At 46.3% G+C, this 15570-nt stretch overlaps 1 protein-coding gene across 1 annotated transcript in view; it reads right to left on the reverse strand.

Moving 5' to 3' along the window:
• Positions 1-1344: 1344 nt before the first annotated feature.
• The window catches only part of ASB1 (ankyrin repeat and SOCS box containing 1), a 16569-nt gene continuing 2343 nt past the window's right edge, over positions 1345-15570 (reverse strand). The window contains exons 2-5 of the mRNA XM_010713354.1: positions 15356-15567; positions 12005-12307; positions 7267-7652; positions 1345-5777 (exon numbers count right to left, since the gene is read on the reverse strand). Of these exons, the coding sequence (XP_010711656.1) occupies positions 5644-5777; positions 7267-7652; positions 12005-12307; positions 15356-15567 (1035 nt within the window). The 3' untranslated portion in view covers positions 1345-5643. The remainder of the gene's footprint in view (positions 5778-7266; positions 7653-12004; positions 12308-15355; positions 15568-15570) is intronic.

Below are 15570 nucleotides of genomic sequence, written 5' to 3' on the forward strand. Positions count from 1 at the left end.
CTCTCAGATGGGCTCTTCTCCCCAGAAATACAAGAAATTCAATGAGAGGTGACCAGAAACCTCAGCCTGTCTCCTCCAGAGAGACGACCAAGAGGGGACAGGTTTACAGCACACAGAAATTCAGGGCTTGAGTCCAGCAGCCCTTTAAACAATTCCACATTTATCAGGCTGGCATTTGCAGCTCAGATCTCTCCCCAGTGACAATAAATCTCCAGTTCTTTCCAAGCTGCAGCATGGAGATAGTTGCTGACCTCTTCCCTAAGAGGGTTATGGGCACCCAGTTAGGACAGCCACAACATGAGCTTCATGTTGGGGCACAGGAAGGAGCCACTTCTGAACTACAGCAATATTGAGGTTGGATGTGATTTTTAGAATTTCAGATCAGGGTTCGTTTGGCTTTGTTTTGATCCACCACCACCACAATTCCAAACCATTTCATCATTTTCTTACTCTTTTTGCCTTTAGAGGAAATTCTAGCATCAGCTAGGACAAACATTTCCCACGTGGAAACAGCAAGAATCCTAAAGAACAGACTGGCATCCTTGATTGGAGACAGCTACAGGGAGTACCCAAAATTACCCAAAACTCTCCTTGTACCACCTAAAGAACGCAAACTATCCAGGTGTGACAGATAGACCGCACTACATCTGCTAATCCCTAGAAGGAAGAGCACACCCACCAGAAGTGCTTGCAGCTCGAGCTTGTAGGGAGTTTTCCAATGAAAACATCAGAAAACGCCAAGTTATAAGAACCAAAACGCTCTGAAGAATTACACTGCCTTCAGAGTACTTCCATGCCAGGATAAACTGAGGAGCTACATTTCCAGAGATGGACCCAAATAAAGCAGAAATAGAAATTAGAGGTGCGAAGAGCCTTCTTCAGCATATTTTGAAGGACTAGGTGGAAAGACAAGAGCTGTGCGCTGCTCAAAGCATCAGGGGTGACAGCGCTGCCATGGCATTCCAAGGAAAGGGCAGGTCAGCAATGCTGAGGATGTGAGCTTGTGAATGAGGATTGGTGGCGGAGATGCTCCTGAGAGCAGTTTGCTCTGCACATCCCCGTTGGGCTACAGTTTGATTTGGTTTCCACATACCTCTTGAAAACTGTCCAGGGGTGACAATGGTACAGGAAACCACTTCTCAGCCTCTGGCTGTAACCCACTTGCAGGAAGCATGGTTCTCTGGCCCCCTCCAGTGGCTACAAAACAGGCTGAGGAGTCAGCTACGGGGCCTGGATTCAGGAGTAGGAAAACCAGGAAATAATTCAGGTTTAGGAATATTAGGAAATACGTAGAAGCATTTCCCCTTCCCATGGTGAGGTAAATGATTAGGCACACAGCCAAGCTCTTGCACTGGAACATCTTTATTTAGCTACACACAGACCCACCACAGATATCTCCTATCTGCTCTTGGATCAAATCTTACTGCTGTGCACAATCATTCTACCCTGGGCAAAAGAAAGGAGCACTGAATAGTGTTCCTTGAAGCAACACTTTTGGCTATCACCTCTGCTTTGGCCTGGGCAGATTCCTAGACCCCCTTCTTTAATGGAACAACAAGGGCTAAAGAGGCGCTGCGCCTCAAAGGTGGGTTTGGGTGTAAAAAGTGCTTTATTTGAATAAGGAAAAAAAAAAAAAAAGCAACAAACTGCAACCTGGTAATTTCATTCTGCCATTTGCACAACTCCCAAATGACAGTTGGGTATTACCAGCTACCAGCATTTCATGCTCTCAAAAGTCCCTATAGAACAAAGAAGAAAACCCACAAGAAAAAGACTCCCTTGCACATCTTTGCTTATTCCAGATCTGCTTCAGTTTTTTAACCATTTTCCAAATCTCATCCCACCCAATACTTACAGCAGGGCCACACAATGCACACTTCATACATTATGCACAAATATAACAGGCATTCTTTAATGGAGGGGATGCACACTGCAGAACTGTTCAGTTTCCCATGTCTCACTAGTTATTCATGTTATCTGAGCACGCCTCACAGACTGCATGGAAAATAATACTGTTACAAAAAATGCATTGCTACATAGGAGGAAGTGGTAAAGTCTGAATTAAGGCAAAAATAAATGTCACTTATACAGTGTGAAGACATAATATATGCATATTATTACTCAGATTTCATATTGGAAGACTATTGTTTACTGGGTTTAAAGGGACAGGGACAGCCAGAGGATATGTGCTGTGGCCCTGCAGGACATCATAAATCTAATTTGAGATTCATTATTACAATGAAAATTGCAGATACTCTGTGTATTAAACCATTTCATCTAGGCAAAGCTGGATTTATGTTGCCTAGCAACAAATGTCCACAAGGACTACTCCAGCAGCAGACTTCACACTTACTGCTTAATGTTACGCGAGTTGTTCTCAAGCACTGGACTCTCTTCAGTCCCTCCAAAGATAGTCCACTCAGGCTTAAGGCTGAAACCTTGGCAGGAGGCACAGCCCCTCAGTTAATGGCAGATGGCAGATGGGAGGATAGTCCAGCAAAAAGCCTCCTGCACTTCCAAGGTTTGATTGTGCAGACACCCAAGTGCTTGCTGACCTTTAAGCTTGTTTGCTACAAGAATGTGGGAACCATCCTTTGATCCATAGAGCTCAGGGACTTGAGGTATTTGCAGTTGGGGAAATACTATGGACTCCACACAGGTTGGACTTGAAGACCCATATGGTCCTTAAACTTGAGGTCAAAAGGACTACCCCTATGTACAAAGTTCGGTATACTGTTAGAGCATCATGATTATTGTACTTTAAATCATAAATAAAGAATGGGTAACTAACTGAGGTGGAAGCTCCCACCCTCAGCATAGGTTGAGCTTACCAACAGGACCTACAAAGCAATCCTATCAGTATCGCTTACTGACAGTCCATGGAAAGAGTGCTTTTCCAACTCTCACTCCCATGGCAGGGAGCACAGAAGGATAGCTACAATTGTTGGCCTGGGAAAGGCTTCACTGGGTGATTATCCACAGCCAGATTATCCCAGGATGTAGGACAATGTCAATCAAGGGCACAACAGTCAACAGATTGAATACAGAAGGCAGCTATAATGAAACTTGTAACAGATATATCTGCAGAGGCTTAGCTTTAACTGTACACTCTAGTTACATTGTGCACTGAGTTGTTTGTTATCCCTCCTCAGAGGAGCATGTGCCTTCCACCTCTATTCAGCTACTTTCTCCCAAAAGGCACTAATGTGTGAGTGGTTTGCAAAACTATGTGAAGAAGTAAAAATCGGAGTGAAAAAGTCGACCCAAAGAAGGTGTTGCCATGGCATTTTCTCTAGACATCCTCCCTCATTTTCTGCCTCTATACACTAGGGCTAGAGAATATGTTTGGTCCGTGCTCCTGCAAAACATTATGGTTCTACCAGCAAGGTGACAAGCGGCTTTACAACCTGCCTGCATCTTTTAGGCATGTTAACACTTCCATAAAGCAGGCACACAACTCTCAGGCAAAATGCTCATGGGCTGCCCTGGCCTCCCGTACGGTGAAAACCTAAACCATCTGCAAGGCTGAAAAGGAAACAATGCAATACTGCTGCCTTCTCACCTTGAAAGCATGCCCATAGCTACACAGCCTTGCCATTATATCTCATCTGATGAGGATTTTTGAAAGTGTCTGAACAGTGAGTGAGTGCGACCATCGCATTTCAGCCTTTTCTGAACAGTGTAATGCTCAGTAATGCAAATCTTGCTTCCTTATCCTAAAATAAGTGAGCAGAGCAATGTACAAGACTGCTCTTCCAGGCCCAGGCATGGAACAGAAATAAAAGGAAACAATCAAGAGTCTCCATTTCTTCCTGCCCTTCCTCCTTCTGCAAAAGCATCTCAGAAAGATGCTTCGGCAGATAATAAAAACATACAAAGAAGTTCGCTGTTGCTTATCAAACTCTACCATAAAAAATATCTCTGTGGGAAGACCAAGAACTGAGCTGTGACGTTGCAGTCACTGATGCATCTGGAAAAAAGCATTTCATAAACTAGTGCTACACCCTATTCACCCTTCTGCTCTTTCTTCAGGTATTTGTAAGCAGGTATCTCCTACTAAAAGACATGCAACTTACCCCTCCTTCAGCAACTGATGTGAAGTGTGCAGCAATTCAAGGAGTATCTAAGAGCAGAGCACTCATTCAGGGTAAAAGACTGCTGGCATAGGCTCTATAAAGGACTGCTTCACTCAGAATCATGCTACCTCCTGATTCTTTGATAAAAGGTAAAAAAATCCTTTCTTCTCCCTTCTCCACAGTGCTGAGAGAAGCAGGATCAAACAAAAATGCCTGTCAGGTGGATCTGTCTGGTCATGCTTCTGTGAGGTAAGGAATAAAAGGTAAGTAGGAATTTCTATGTGCTCTGCATTGTCAGCTACTTTACTGGTCCTTCAGTAAGGTCACAATCACTGGAATATAGCAAGAAGGCAGTTTACAGATCATTTTTGTTATCTTTTTTTTCATAATCACACAGATATATTCACAGCCATTGCATCAACCACTATCCAACACTGCAAGACAACAATTTAATTTAGCAGCCCCTCCACTCGTGGTCATTCTTGGTCATTCTCAAACATTCAAACCAATTTTACAGTGAACGGATGAGTTTGGTCATTGCTTTTCCAGAAAATACCCTAGAAATCTTTCAGGTTCACACTCTGGCTTCGTCTGAGTATCACAGTCCTTCACCCACCACCACTGCAGCAGTGACTGAACCACAGGGATCACATCATCCCTGCAATGAACTCCGTACTATTCAGTTTCCATGGGTGAAAATACCATTTCCTCTTCTCTCCATATCTTCTCATTTGTGCTACAGCAGCGTCCTGGGCAGCTGGGAGGAGGACTGGCCAACCTTTGCCTCATCCATCACAGTGCTGGAAGGCAAGCTAACGTGTCACAGCAGATCTGGTGGTCTGTAGAAACGACTCAGATGGGATAGGATTACACATTCTGCTACTCTCTCATCTATGCAACGGGGCCTCTGGAGGAAGAAAGCCAAGTCAGCAGCTACCTTGCAGCACGTAGAGACACGGATACAATTCTCCAAGTAATGCACAGCACTGGACAGGAAACTTGATGCATTTCACACCAGAAGAGGACAGAAGAAAATATACCCACTTTTACAGCAGCAACCACAAACTCCACAGGGAAGAGAGAGGCCAGGTACTGACAGCAGAAAGAGAGCAGTGCTGCTGTAATCCCTTACCAAGGCAAGGAGAGACTTCCTTGTACACTGTAGGAAAATGAAAGGCTTAAATACAGGAACATTTGCCACACAAAAGTGCCTCTGAGACCCAAGGTGTGTGTAACGTGGAGCAATAACAGAGGTAGAGTCGTAACAAACAGACATATGCTAACAGCTATGGGATATACTATGTTTGCTCATGTAACAGCCACGCACACTTGTGACCTCACTGCCTGACCAGTTGCAAACAGATCACCAGTGAGATAACTGGCAGCTTAAGTGCAGACACACAAAATCATTGCACCCTAAATCTGGAGGGGAAACCCACAGAGGCAGGGAATTCTGTGCATTCCATAAGCAAACCAGTATTTCTCTGGGGGCAAAGAATTGGCACCTGGCTTTGTCAACTCACTCGTTTAGCAAATCAAACTGTCCCAGAAAGCAGCCAGTTGCCCTTTAACTGTGTTCATGAAGTAAAAATTGTTTAATGGGGTCTGGGACTGGAAGGATATGGATCAGATCCAGACGAGATTTGCCAAGTATTCTTCGTACAGCTATGCGGCAGAGAGACAACAGGCTCCGGGCGCGGCCTGCAATAAAGAAAGCAGAGAGGAACTGCTGAGGGACAGATGGAGGAAGATAACAGCATGTAAATTGTGCAGAGCTACGGTTGGCAGCGGAGGAGCCATTTACCCCTTCCAAATGCTGAGGCTATGACCTGCACAGCAACACGAAGGCAGTGCAGGAGAGCTGAGTATGCACAAATCCTCCCTACGAGGAGGCCAAACCTTTTGGCCAAGGATTTGGAGCAATCACAGCTGCCACACAGGCAGTTTGGAAGGGTAAAAAGGGCAACTGCAAGGGGTTGTGACTACAGAGCGAGTTCCTGCCAGAGAGGGTTCAAAAGATCACTGCCCAATCCACACCAAGCGAGGCTGTGAGAGACTTTATACTAATCCAATAATTTTAAAAAAGACGTGGACTTTCTTTTTGCACTAAATCGTCCCCTGGGAATCAACAGCACTGATGTTCAGCTCAAGTCTTATCACAGATTTCCTTTGATGGCTTCCACTGAGTTCATGGTGAGCTCTTCCACCACAGGGATGAGAGGATGGTGGTGTTCATGTTGATTCAGGATACTCAGGCTCTCCTGGGTATCCCTCCATTATCCAGCATGTTCTACCCGAGGAGTCCCATGTGCCTCCTAAAAACAGGCTTAATGGAAACCACCTGCTCTGTATTTGTGTCTCCTTTCAGCAAAAGCCCAGGCAGGTTTGAAAAAGGCATGTGCAAAGCTGAATAACTTTGGGGTGGAGCTTGGGAATTGGATCCCACATCCCAAAACTCTTTTCAATTTCTCTGGTCTGGAGTTCAAGAGGGAAACCCCACTTTGGACTCTGGTACAAAGCCCTGGCCTTTACCAGGTGATCCTGATAGTTTTATGAGGTGCTGCCCTTGTTGAAAGTAGGGTGCACACTGAAGTGATGCCACTTTTGTTATAAAAGAAAGAAATATCAGATAAATTAAGGCAAGTTTGGACTGGAGGCTAAGGCTTGCTTCTGTAACTCATTGGCTTCCCCACTTTCTTCCACCATTTTCCATCATTTTAGTTCCTTTTTTCCCCATTTACTGCCACCACTGCATCTTTATTTCCCAAGAAGCCTGCCCAGACACGACTACCCTTGAGCACAGGGTCACTCAAGAATAGTGAGGACACATCTGTACAGCTCTGGAGAACTGGGTCCAACAGGATACACCTTCCTGTGGTTTGCAGACCCAAATCCCTGCTGTGGTACCATCCTAACCTTCCTTTAGGCAGCTGAGGACAACCCCAGGCAACAGAAAAGAGCTGGGAGAAAGATTTTAAAAAGTAAAATTACAGAGACTGAGGAGACAGGGATCACTGGGAGCTCAAGGATACAAGAGGGAAAACAGAAGGTGAAAAGTGCAAAATGCGACAAGAGAAAAACAGGGAGTCTAGCTGGGAACAAGGGGGCCATTGAGATGCCAGTGCCAAGAAATTCTCCTGATTCCAGAGCTAGATAAAACCAGTCACCGCAGTAAGTCAAAGCCACTTACCTCGTGCTTCTTTGAAGACCTGCAGAGCCTCAGGGTTGACTTTGACCCTCCCCGTGGAGTCAAATTCCAAGGCCTCCACCTTCACCAGGTTCAGGTTGGCTCCAAAGTCAATCAAGAGGTGGATGAACGCCGCATCACAGCCATGCCGCAGGACAGCGTCCATCACACACACTGGTGAGCCCCGAGAGAAGCCTTGGATGTTGATCGGCCCACGGCAATTAAAATCTGGATTGGCTCCAGCCTGGAGCAGCAGCCGGAAGCACTGCAGGTTGTGGTAGGCAGCACTGATGTATAGTGGACAGACCACAAGTGTGGTGAGGGGTCGCAAGGAGGGGCTGGAGACCCGAGAAGCGAGGTGGTGATTCACATCCACATCTGCGCCATATCTAGAAGGGAGAGCAGTAACCATTTGGAAACAAGGGCAACATCAGCATGACTAGCAGCCCAGGGGCACAAAATGGCCATGATGAAGGCAGAGGACACCGAGAGGACCAGCACCATGTAGGCTGCCTGTCCTTGGTTCAACTGAACCCACCACCCATCTTCCACCCATGCTTACCGCCAAAGTACAGAAAAAAAAGATCAAATTAAGGCCACGCTGGTTTAAAAGAAGAAGGGTGTCTGCAAGTGGACTTAATGCAATTTCACCCATTTACCTTCAAAGTTAATTCAGGGGACCTTTTTGTAATGTGTCTCTCTTCCAGGGACAGGCTTAGTACAGCAGCAAGGATGTCATATCCAGCATGGTCTGATCTTCAAGAAGCAAAGCTGTCCTGCTGCCAGAAATAGCCCAGGCTCAAGACAGAGGAGGTTGAGGGATACCTTCCCTCACCCTCCTGAAGAATATGCCAAGCACAGCTTTGGCACAAGGAACAGCTTAGCCCTGAGCCAGCAGCATGTAATGTTGGATGCTAATGGACTGGCTGGGAAGCAGAGGATGTTTCCAAATGACTCAGTTGAAGAGATGCAGTGAAGTAACTTCCCCACCAGTATAAAACAGGCCAAAAAGCAATACAAGCAATTGATCTGCCTGTCACAAACAGCAGGGAAATGGAAACAGAAATCAGTGCTCAGCAGTGAAACACATATGATAAATCCCGCTCCCAAAGAAACTTGGATGGTTGAAATCCCATCAAAAATCCCATCCGAGTCAAAGAAAGACCTTTTCTCTAGTGTTTACCTCAGTTGATGGGATGTACCCGCCAACTCTAAGCATGTAAGAAACTAGAAAAATATAAAATAACTGTTGTCAGACTTTCTACTCTCCTCATCCATCCTGCATGGCTCAATTTACAGGTTATATATAATGTGAGACATTGCATAAGAGATTACAGTACACTGGCCAGCACTCTGGGTACTGAAGCAGGGACGTCCAGAAGCTGCAACAGAAAACCTCTCAAGTCTTCTGCAAATGGCTCAGGCCTCACGCTACCGCAAAGGAAAGTCAATACTTCACATATTTGCTACACGGGGTCATGTCTCTCAACTGCTCCATAAGCCCTTCGGCCAAAGCAAAGTAGGTGCCAGCTTCCTGTGGTGTAAAGGCAGGCAAGCAGGCTACAGCCCAACTCAAAGGATATCAGCATCATCATGATATAGAAAGTAACATCAGTGGCATAATTTTTTTCCAGGATTACAGGTGGCTGTAAGTTTGAAAGAACAGAAAACAGGGTGTATTGGCTTTGATTCCTTTTATTTTTGGCTTTTTTTTTTTTTGGAGGAAATGAAGGAAACAGCCAAAAAAATGGGAGCAAAAGGGTCAAGTGTTATGCTCTAGAAAAGCATGGAATTCAAAAAATGGTAATGCAGCACAAATAAGAGACTGTAGAAACAAGCATTGATTTCCCCCAGGCTGGGTAACACCCAAGCAGTGGGACACCACAGCTCCCCATCTGCTTCACGTGCAGCTTGGGCTGGAACAAGGAAGAAGACAATACAATCCCCTGAGGTGTAACCAGTTTTAATTGCAGTATTATAGATGAAGCAAAGCCCTGTTTCTTTCCCACACAGGAATAAGACATTCCTTCAGTCACCAGTCCCCCTCTCAAAATTGCAAATCAAGCATTCAGAGAACTAGATTTTCTGTCTTCCTAGATAGCACACAATACTCCTTTCTGCAGTTAATAAAAAACAAATAAGGAAACCACGTGGGTACAAATTCTTCCTCACTGCAAGCATGTCTCTTGCTGATCCCAGTAGAGACTGGTCCCTACCCATTAAATACTTAGCCAAGCACTGAAGTTCAGAGGATAGGAATAATCAAGTTGGATGTGAAGACCCCTATGGGTCCCTTCCAACTTGGGACGCTGGATGATTCTATGTCTCATTTAAATTAAGCACGTGGAGAACAAGGGCCGGAGAAACCTGTCTGAGGTTTCCTGCCTGCCCTGCAAAGGGCATGCAAGGTGATTTTACCCCAATGTACAAGATCTCACGAGCATGAGGATCTTGGCTAAGAGCTCAGGAGATATATAGGGTGGAGAAAAGCAAGAAAAAAATCAGAGCTAGGCAGTAATGACACTGCTGAGCAACATCATAGCCACAGCACCAAGCTTTGCTTCCCAGTTCACTGCACTTTAATGGGACATTCTCACTTTCTGGAGAATTCCACAGCACTTTGCTGAGTTTGCATCACTTTATGCTTTTTTGAAGTATCGAGGGCAAAATAAGAAAACGTGTCTGTTTTGCACAGGCAATCACACACGTTCCCTATAGATACAGAAATCACTTAAAATCAGACTACACAAGCATTTGTATGGGATCATTTGTGCTACTATGGGACATTCACAGGATGGCTATGGGGTCACTGCCTTCTGCGGCCAAGGTTCTGACCACTAAGCAGTCTGACTCTCATTTCAGTCTTAATCCCTTTTCATTATTGCTGTCAACATTCTCATTCTCAGTCCCCCACTTCCCCAAAACATGGAATTCTGCTGTTGCAGAGTCAGGTACCTGTCTGAGGCACTGGTGGGATTTGCCAGATTGCTTTTTTGCTGCTTTTAGTGCAGCAGAAAGACCTTCTCATCCTGAGGTCATCCCTGAATTGTGCTGCAAATACAGTATGATGGTCGATCCCATCATAGCACAATCTCATAACAAGCTGTTAGGACAGTAATCTATACCTTGGAAATACAACTGCAAATATTTCTGCCAGTTGTCTTATAAAATGGATCTCCATTCCATAGCTACGTGTGTATTTACTATTAGTGGATACAATTTCAGTTATTGCTTGCTTAGCTGGTACAGCAATTGTGACAGGATTCAGGAATCCTGACTGCGCTGCCTTATGATTACAAAAATTGAACCAGGTGATGTTTGGACACCTGCAGCAAGCTTGACTGGTTTGGCTTTCATTTCAGAACACTGAGGCTCTCTCAAGCTGAATATTCTGAAATATTTTCTCATATCTCAGTAAAAGCATCTTCCTCATCGCATTTCTTCTGCCAAATCCTTTAGAGCAACATTTCTGAAAATCTCTGAGTGAGCTTTGTAACATAAGACTGCATTTTAAAGCAAGCAACTCTGAAGAGATCTCTGAAATCCGTACTCCAAGATAGTTGAAATTTTGGGCAATCTGACAATTTAGTATTAGCTTAGCCGCCCTGGGAGAGACATCATCTAATAAAAAGGCATTGGACAAACTCCAGTTAATTTTTAATCCTGAAAGTTTTCCAAAATCTTGCTTTTAATATTGCTGGCAAGGTATCCCGAGGAGCAGACGTATAAATCAATGCATCAGCTCTCCATGTGCTGAAATACCATTTGCTACATTTCACCCTGCCTTAGTGGACATCAGGGGTGACTCTGGGGAATGCAATATGTATGCTGAACCCCATACCAGCAAGCGTGTGGCAATGTGACATCTTTCTCTCAGTCTGCAAGAGTGGGAACAGTTTCCCTCCTTCTTTCTACTTCTCAGCTTCCTTAAAGCTGCACTGTGTGAAAATTAATTTGCCCGCAAGCAAAATTCCTTTCTGCTGTTATTTTCTAGCAGTTACAGCCATTGAAAGGACTCCTTGGAGAGTGTTTCTCTGTGAATCCAAATAAACTTTCTGTTCTTTTACTACCCCTTTCTACAACCTGTATTTTCCCCCTATAATCCACTATTATTTGGCATCAAAGGCTCATATAGTTGCTCAGCATGGTCCCTTGTACAAACAGCTTCCAATTTAGAAGATAGGAAGTATCACGGCATGCCAAACGAAGGAAACTCAAGCTTACACAGCCTTCTGTTGGACCCTGAGCCCACTCCCTGCTGGCGTGGTGCATGGAGAGTGTCCTACTGATGGGCATGTGCCTGGCAGCAAAGAACAGACTGTGCTGCCTTTGTTCCCAAGGACAGAAAGTGTTCAGAGCAGCAGAACCAAGCAAAGATGCTTTCTGGTTGGGTGGCTGATCCATCCCATGAGCAATAGGGGTGTGGAGCTGGCCACTGGGCAGTAGCAGGAATCAAGCAGTCAAGACAGAAGCTGAGGGGAAGATGGTCTGCAAGACTGAATAGTGGACGGTGGACACTGAAACAGGATCTGTCACCACGCCCGAACAAAGGGAAAGACACCTAACACCCTTTTAGGAACTTCTCCCGACAGCACTCCTCTTGCCCAGCTTTGCCAAGCAGGCAGGTGAGGAGGGAACGGATACCCCCCCGCCACATAATGGAAAGATCCAAGGGAAGAAGAAAAGCAAGGCAAAGCCATTCTCCACCCCATCGGGATCAACTCCAGGACATATTTCTCACCTGATCAGCTCCTGGAGGATGTCTGCCCGGCCCACACGTGCTGCATGGTAGACGGGTGTGCTGCGATGGTGCCGGCTGCCATTGGGGTCAGCTCCAGCTTCCAGCAGGATCTTGGCACACTCGAGGTGCCCGTTGACCACAGCCACGTAGAGGGCGGTTTGCCCCTTCACATCCACCAGGTCGATCTCAGCCCCTTTCTGGAGGAGGAAGTCAACACAGGGGCCGTGGCCAGCAGTGGCAGCAATGCGCAGAGGAGTGCAGGGCAGCCAGCCGCAGCACCATACCGACTTCTCATTGATCCGGCTAGTGAGAAACATGGGGTCAAGAGGTCTCCAGTCACCTTCTGCCACCCCACATGCCCCAGCCCCAGAGGAGAGCACAAACAGCACTCTTCAAGTTTTCCTCCACATTTTGGGGGCTTTACAGCAGCTCTGAAAAGCTCCTGCCGATAGCCTGTCTCCACTGCAGCAGGCTGTAGCAGATTTGGCATGCCTGGACTATGGGCTCTTCTGCAGCTCTGCTGTGTCAGGAACTGCATGTATGCACAATGAGGGACAAACCTTCCTCAAAACTCAGCCAAATGACCAAAGAGACCCCTCCCTCTACTCCCTTTCCATGGGGAGATGACCCCATTAGAAGTGACCGAGCTAGGGACCGAAACTGCTTAATTAAAGCTGCTTCAAAAGTGGCAGAAGGTTGTCAAAGCAGCAGGAAAACTGAAAAGGACTACACGAGGAGAAATGCATGGAAACTCAGGCATACATCTCTATACACTGCTGGCATGTCCACATACTCAGCCTGCACCATGGAATGACATAAATGCAAATCCAGGGGAACTCAAAACAGTGCAAACACAGCCCTGCCAGCAAGGAAGGAGCTGCTTTGGAGAGAGATGCCATTCTAAACAGAACAACAGAAATAGATCATTGGCATCCTTGTTAGCCTATTGTTAGAAGAGCTTTATTCAATTTATATAAGACTTGTCTGGCAGGAGGCACTGAAATCACTTGTACTACTTGTCACACTCAATACAGTAATCCAGATCTGGTTAGAACCCATAAATCTCAAATATCCAGACCTCAGTCCCCAACTCCCTATAAATCCCCGCAAGTACACTTTTAGAAGCAATATAAATCATCGCCAAGAGAGAGTGATTTCTTTAAGGCCAATGCATGCTGGCCAAAGTGCCCTTTAGCCAGAGCAGTGGTGGATTTGCTCTTCTAGCTCACTCTGTCCTGGCCTCTGTAACAAGAACAGGCCAAAACACTTTTCATACACCGCACTTAAGGCAACTTGCTAAGAGAGCAATGCCACCACCTTTTTTTTTCTTCAAACATGTTTTAGGAAGAGGAGTAAAATAAACCCTGTAGAGTGCTCCTTAGCAGGTTTGGGCATCTCCACCCTATACCCAGTACCACATTAGTGGTCATGGTGGTGATGGGTCAACAGATGAACTTGATCATCAACCTAGAGGTCTTTTCCACTCTTAATGATTCAGTGACTGCATTCAAAGACAACACTTTTCTGTTCACTCCACCACCTGTGTGATGGTGCTGCAGCTCCTGCCAAACTTTGCTGTTTCCTGCAGAAACTTGAGTCAGTTCACTGTCTTGAAGGGCTGCCTGGTCCTGCAGCATGGTAAAAAAGAAGGCAAAATCTCAGACCAAGGGACCAAAGAGGCCCAGCAGAGCTGTCTAGGTACAGAAAAAGGGCTTGGCTCATTCTCAATTTTTGCTGAAATGACAGTTTTTAAGGCTAGTAAACATTGTGCACTCTAAGCATTTTTCTCCATATTGCAGGAAAATTAATTAACTATCCCCATGGTCAGAGACTCAGCACTGGGTAGATTTTGTAACATAAGGTGTTTCAGGTTTACAACTGATTATAACCCCTTTTGTATGTTTTTCTCATTATACATAGACTCTTATTTTCAAGGTATTGTGTTTCTATCATGATCCAAAAAGAGTTTGTGCATGGACAATGCAAGTTCACAATCTGGCTTGAGATTTCCCTCCAATGAGACTAACACAGGGTTGATTTCAAGTGTGAGCAGAGCAGCCTCCCACCAGACACAACTCCTGTAGAAACAGAGCACAGCACTTCTATCAGTGGAAAAGGTGTTCAAAAAGAGCAAGGTATGGGGAGGAGGGAGAGAATCACAGAATCACATAATCACAAGGGTCGGAAAATACCTTCAAGATCATCCAGTCCAACCATCCACCCATCACCAATAATACTCACTAAACCATGTCCTTCAACACAAAATCCAACCATTCCTTGAACACCTCCAGGGTCGGTGACTCCACCACCTTCCTGGGCAGCCCATTCCAGTGCTTGACCACTTTTTCAGAAAAGTCCAGCCTAAATCTCCCCTGGTGCAGCTTGAAGCCATTCCCTCTAGTTCTATCACCAGTTACACGAGAGAAGAGGCTGACCCCAGCTCACTACAACCTCCCTCCAGGTAGTTATAGAGAGCAATAAGGTCTCCCCTGAGCCTCCTCTTCTCCACACTGAACAATCCCAGTTCCTTCAGCCGCTCCTCATAAGGCCTGTGCTACAGACCTCTCACCAGCTTTGTTGCCTTTCTTTGAACCTGCTCCAGGGCCTCAATGTCTTTCTTGCAGCAAGGGGCCCAAAACTGGACAGAGTACTCGAAGTGTGGCCTCACCAGTGCTGAGTACAGGGGGATAATCACTTTCCTGTTCTTGTTGGCAACACCGTTCCTGATGCAAGCCAGGATGCCATTGGCCTTCTTGGCCACCTGGGCACACTGCTGGCTCATGTTCAGCCGAGCATCAATCAATACCCCCGGGTCCATTTCCTCTACGCAGTCTTCCAGCCACTCCGCCCCAAGCTTGTAGCATTGCCTGGGGTTGTTGCGGCCAAAGTGCAGGACCCGGAGGACCATAGAATTGTAGAATCATTCATGCTGGAAAACACCTCTAAGATCACCAAGTCCAACCCAACATGCCCACTAACTACGTGTCTCAGTGCCACATCCCCACAGGTCTGAAACACCTCCATGGAGAGCAACCTTCCCACCTTCGTGGGCAGCTGTGAAGAAACTGTTCCTAATATCCAAACTGAACCTCCTCTGGAGCAACTTGAAGCCATTAGCTTTCCTCCTACCACTGCTATCTGGGAGAAGATGCCAACCCCACCTCACCACAACCTCTTTGAGGCGGTTACAGAGCAATAAGGTCCCCTCTGAGCCTCCTCTCCTCCACACTGAACAACCCCAGTTCCCTCAGCCTCTCCCCATCAGACTTGTGCTCCAGACCATCACAGCTCTGTTGCCCTTCTCTGTGCACGCTCCAGGTCTCAGCGTCTTTCACTCAGTAGCCTCCTCACCTCTGGAAGCTCTCCTCCTCCAGCAAGCTCTTCAACGTGGGCAGATCCCCCACGTAGGCTGCATCGTGTAGCCGGGTGTCCTCGCAGTGCTCCAGGGGGTGGTCGCAGAACTGCTCCCGCAGCCACTCCTTCAGATTCCGACCTGCGCTGGAGAGAGGGGCGCTGGGCTGAGCGCTGTGGCGGGCGGCTGCTCGGATCCCCGGCCCTCGCAGCTT

Source organism: Meleagris gallopavo, chromosome 7 (assembly GCF_000146605.3).
Source record: "Meleagris gallopavo isolate NT-WF06-2002-E0010 breed Aviagen turkey brand Nicholas breeding stock chromosome 7, Turkey_5.1, whole genome shotgun sequence".
Lineage (NCBI taxonomy): Eukaryota > Metazoa > Chordata > Aves > Galliformes > Phasianidae > Meleagris > Meleagris gallopavo.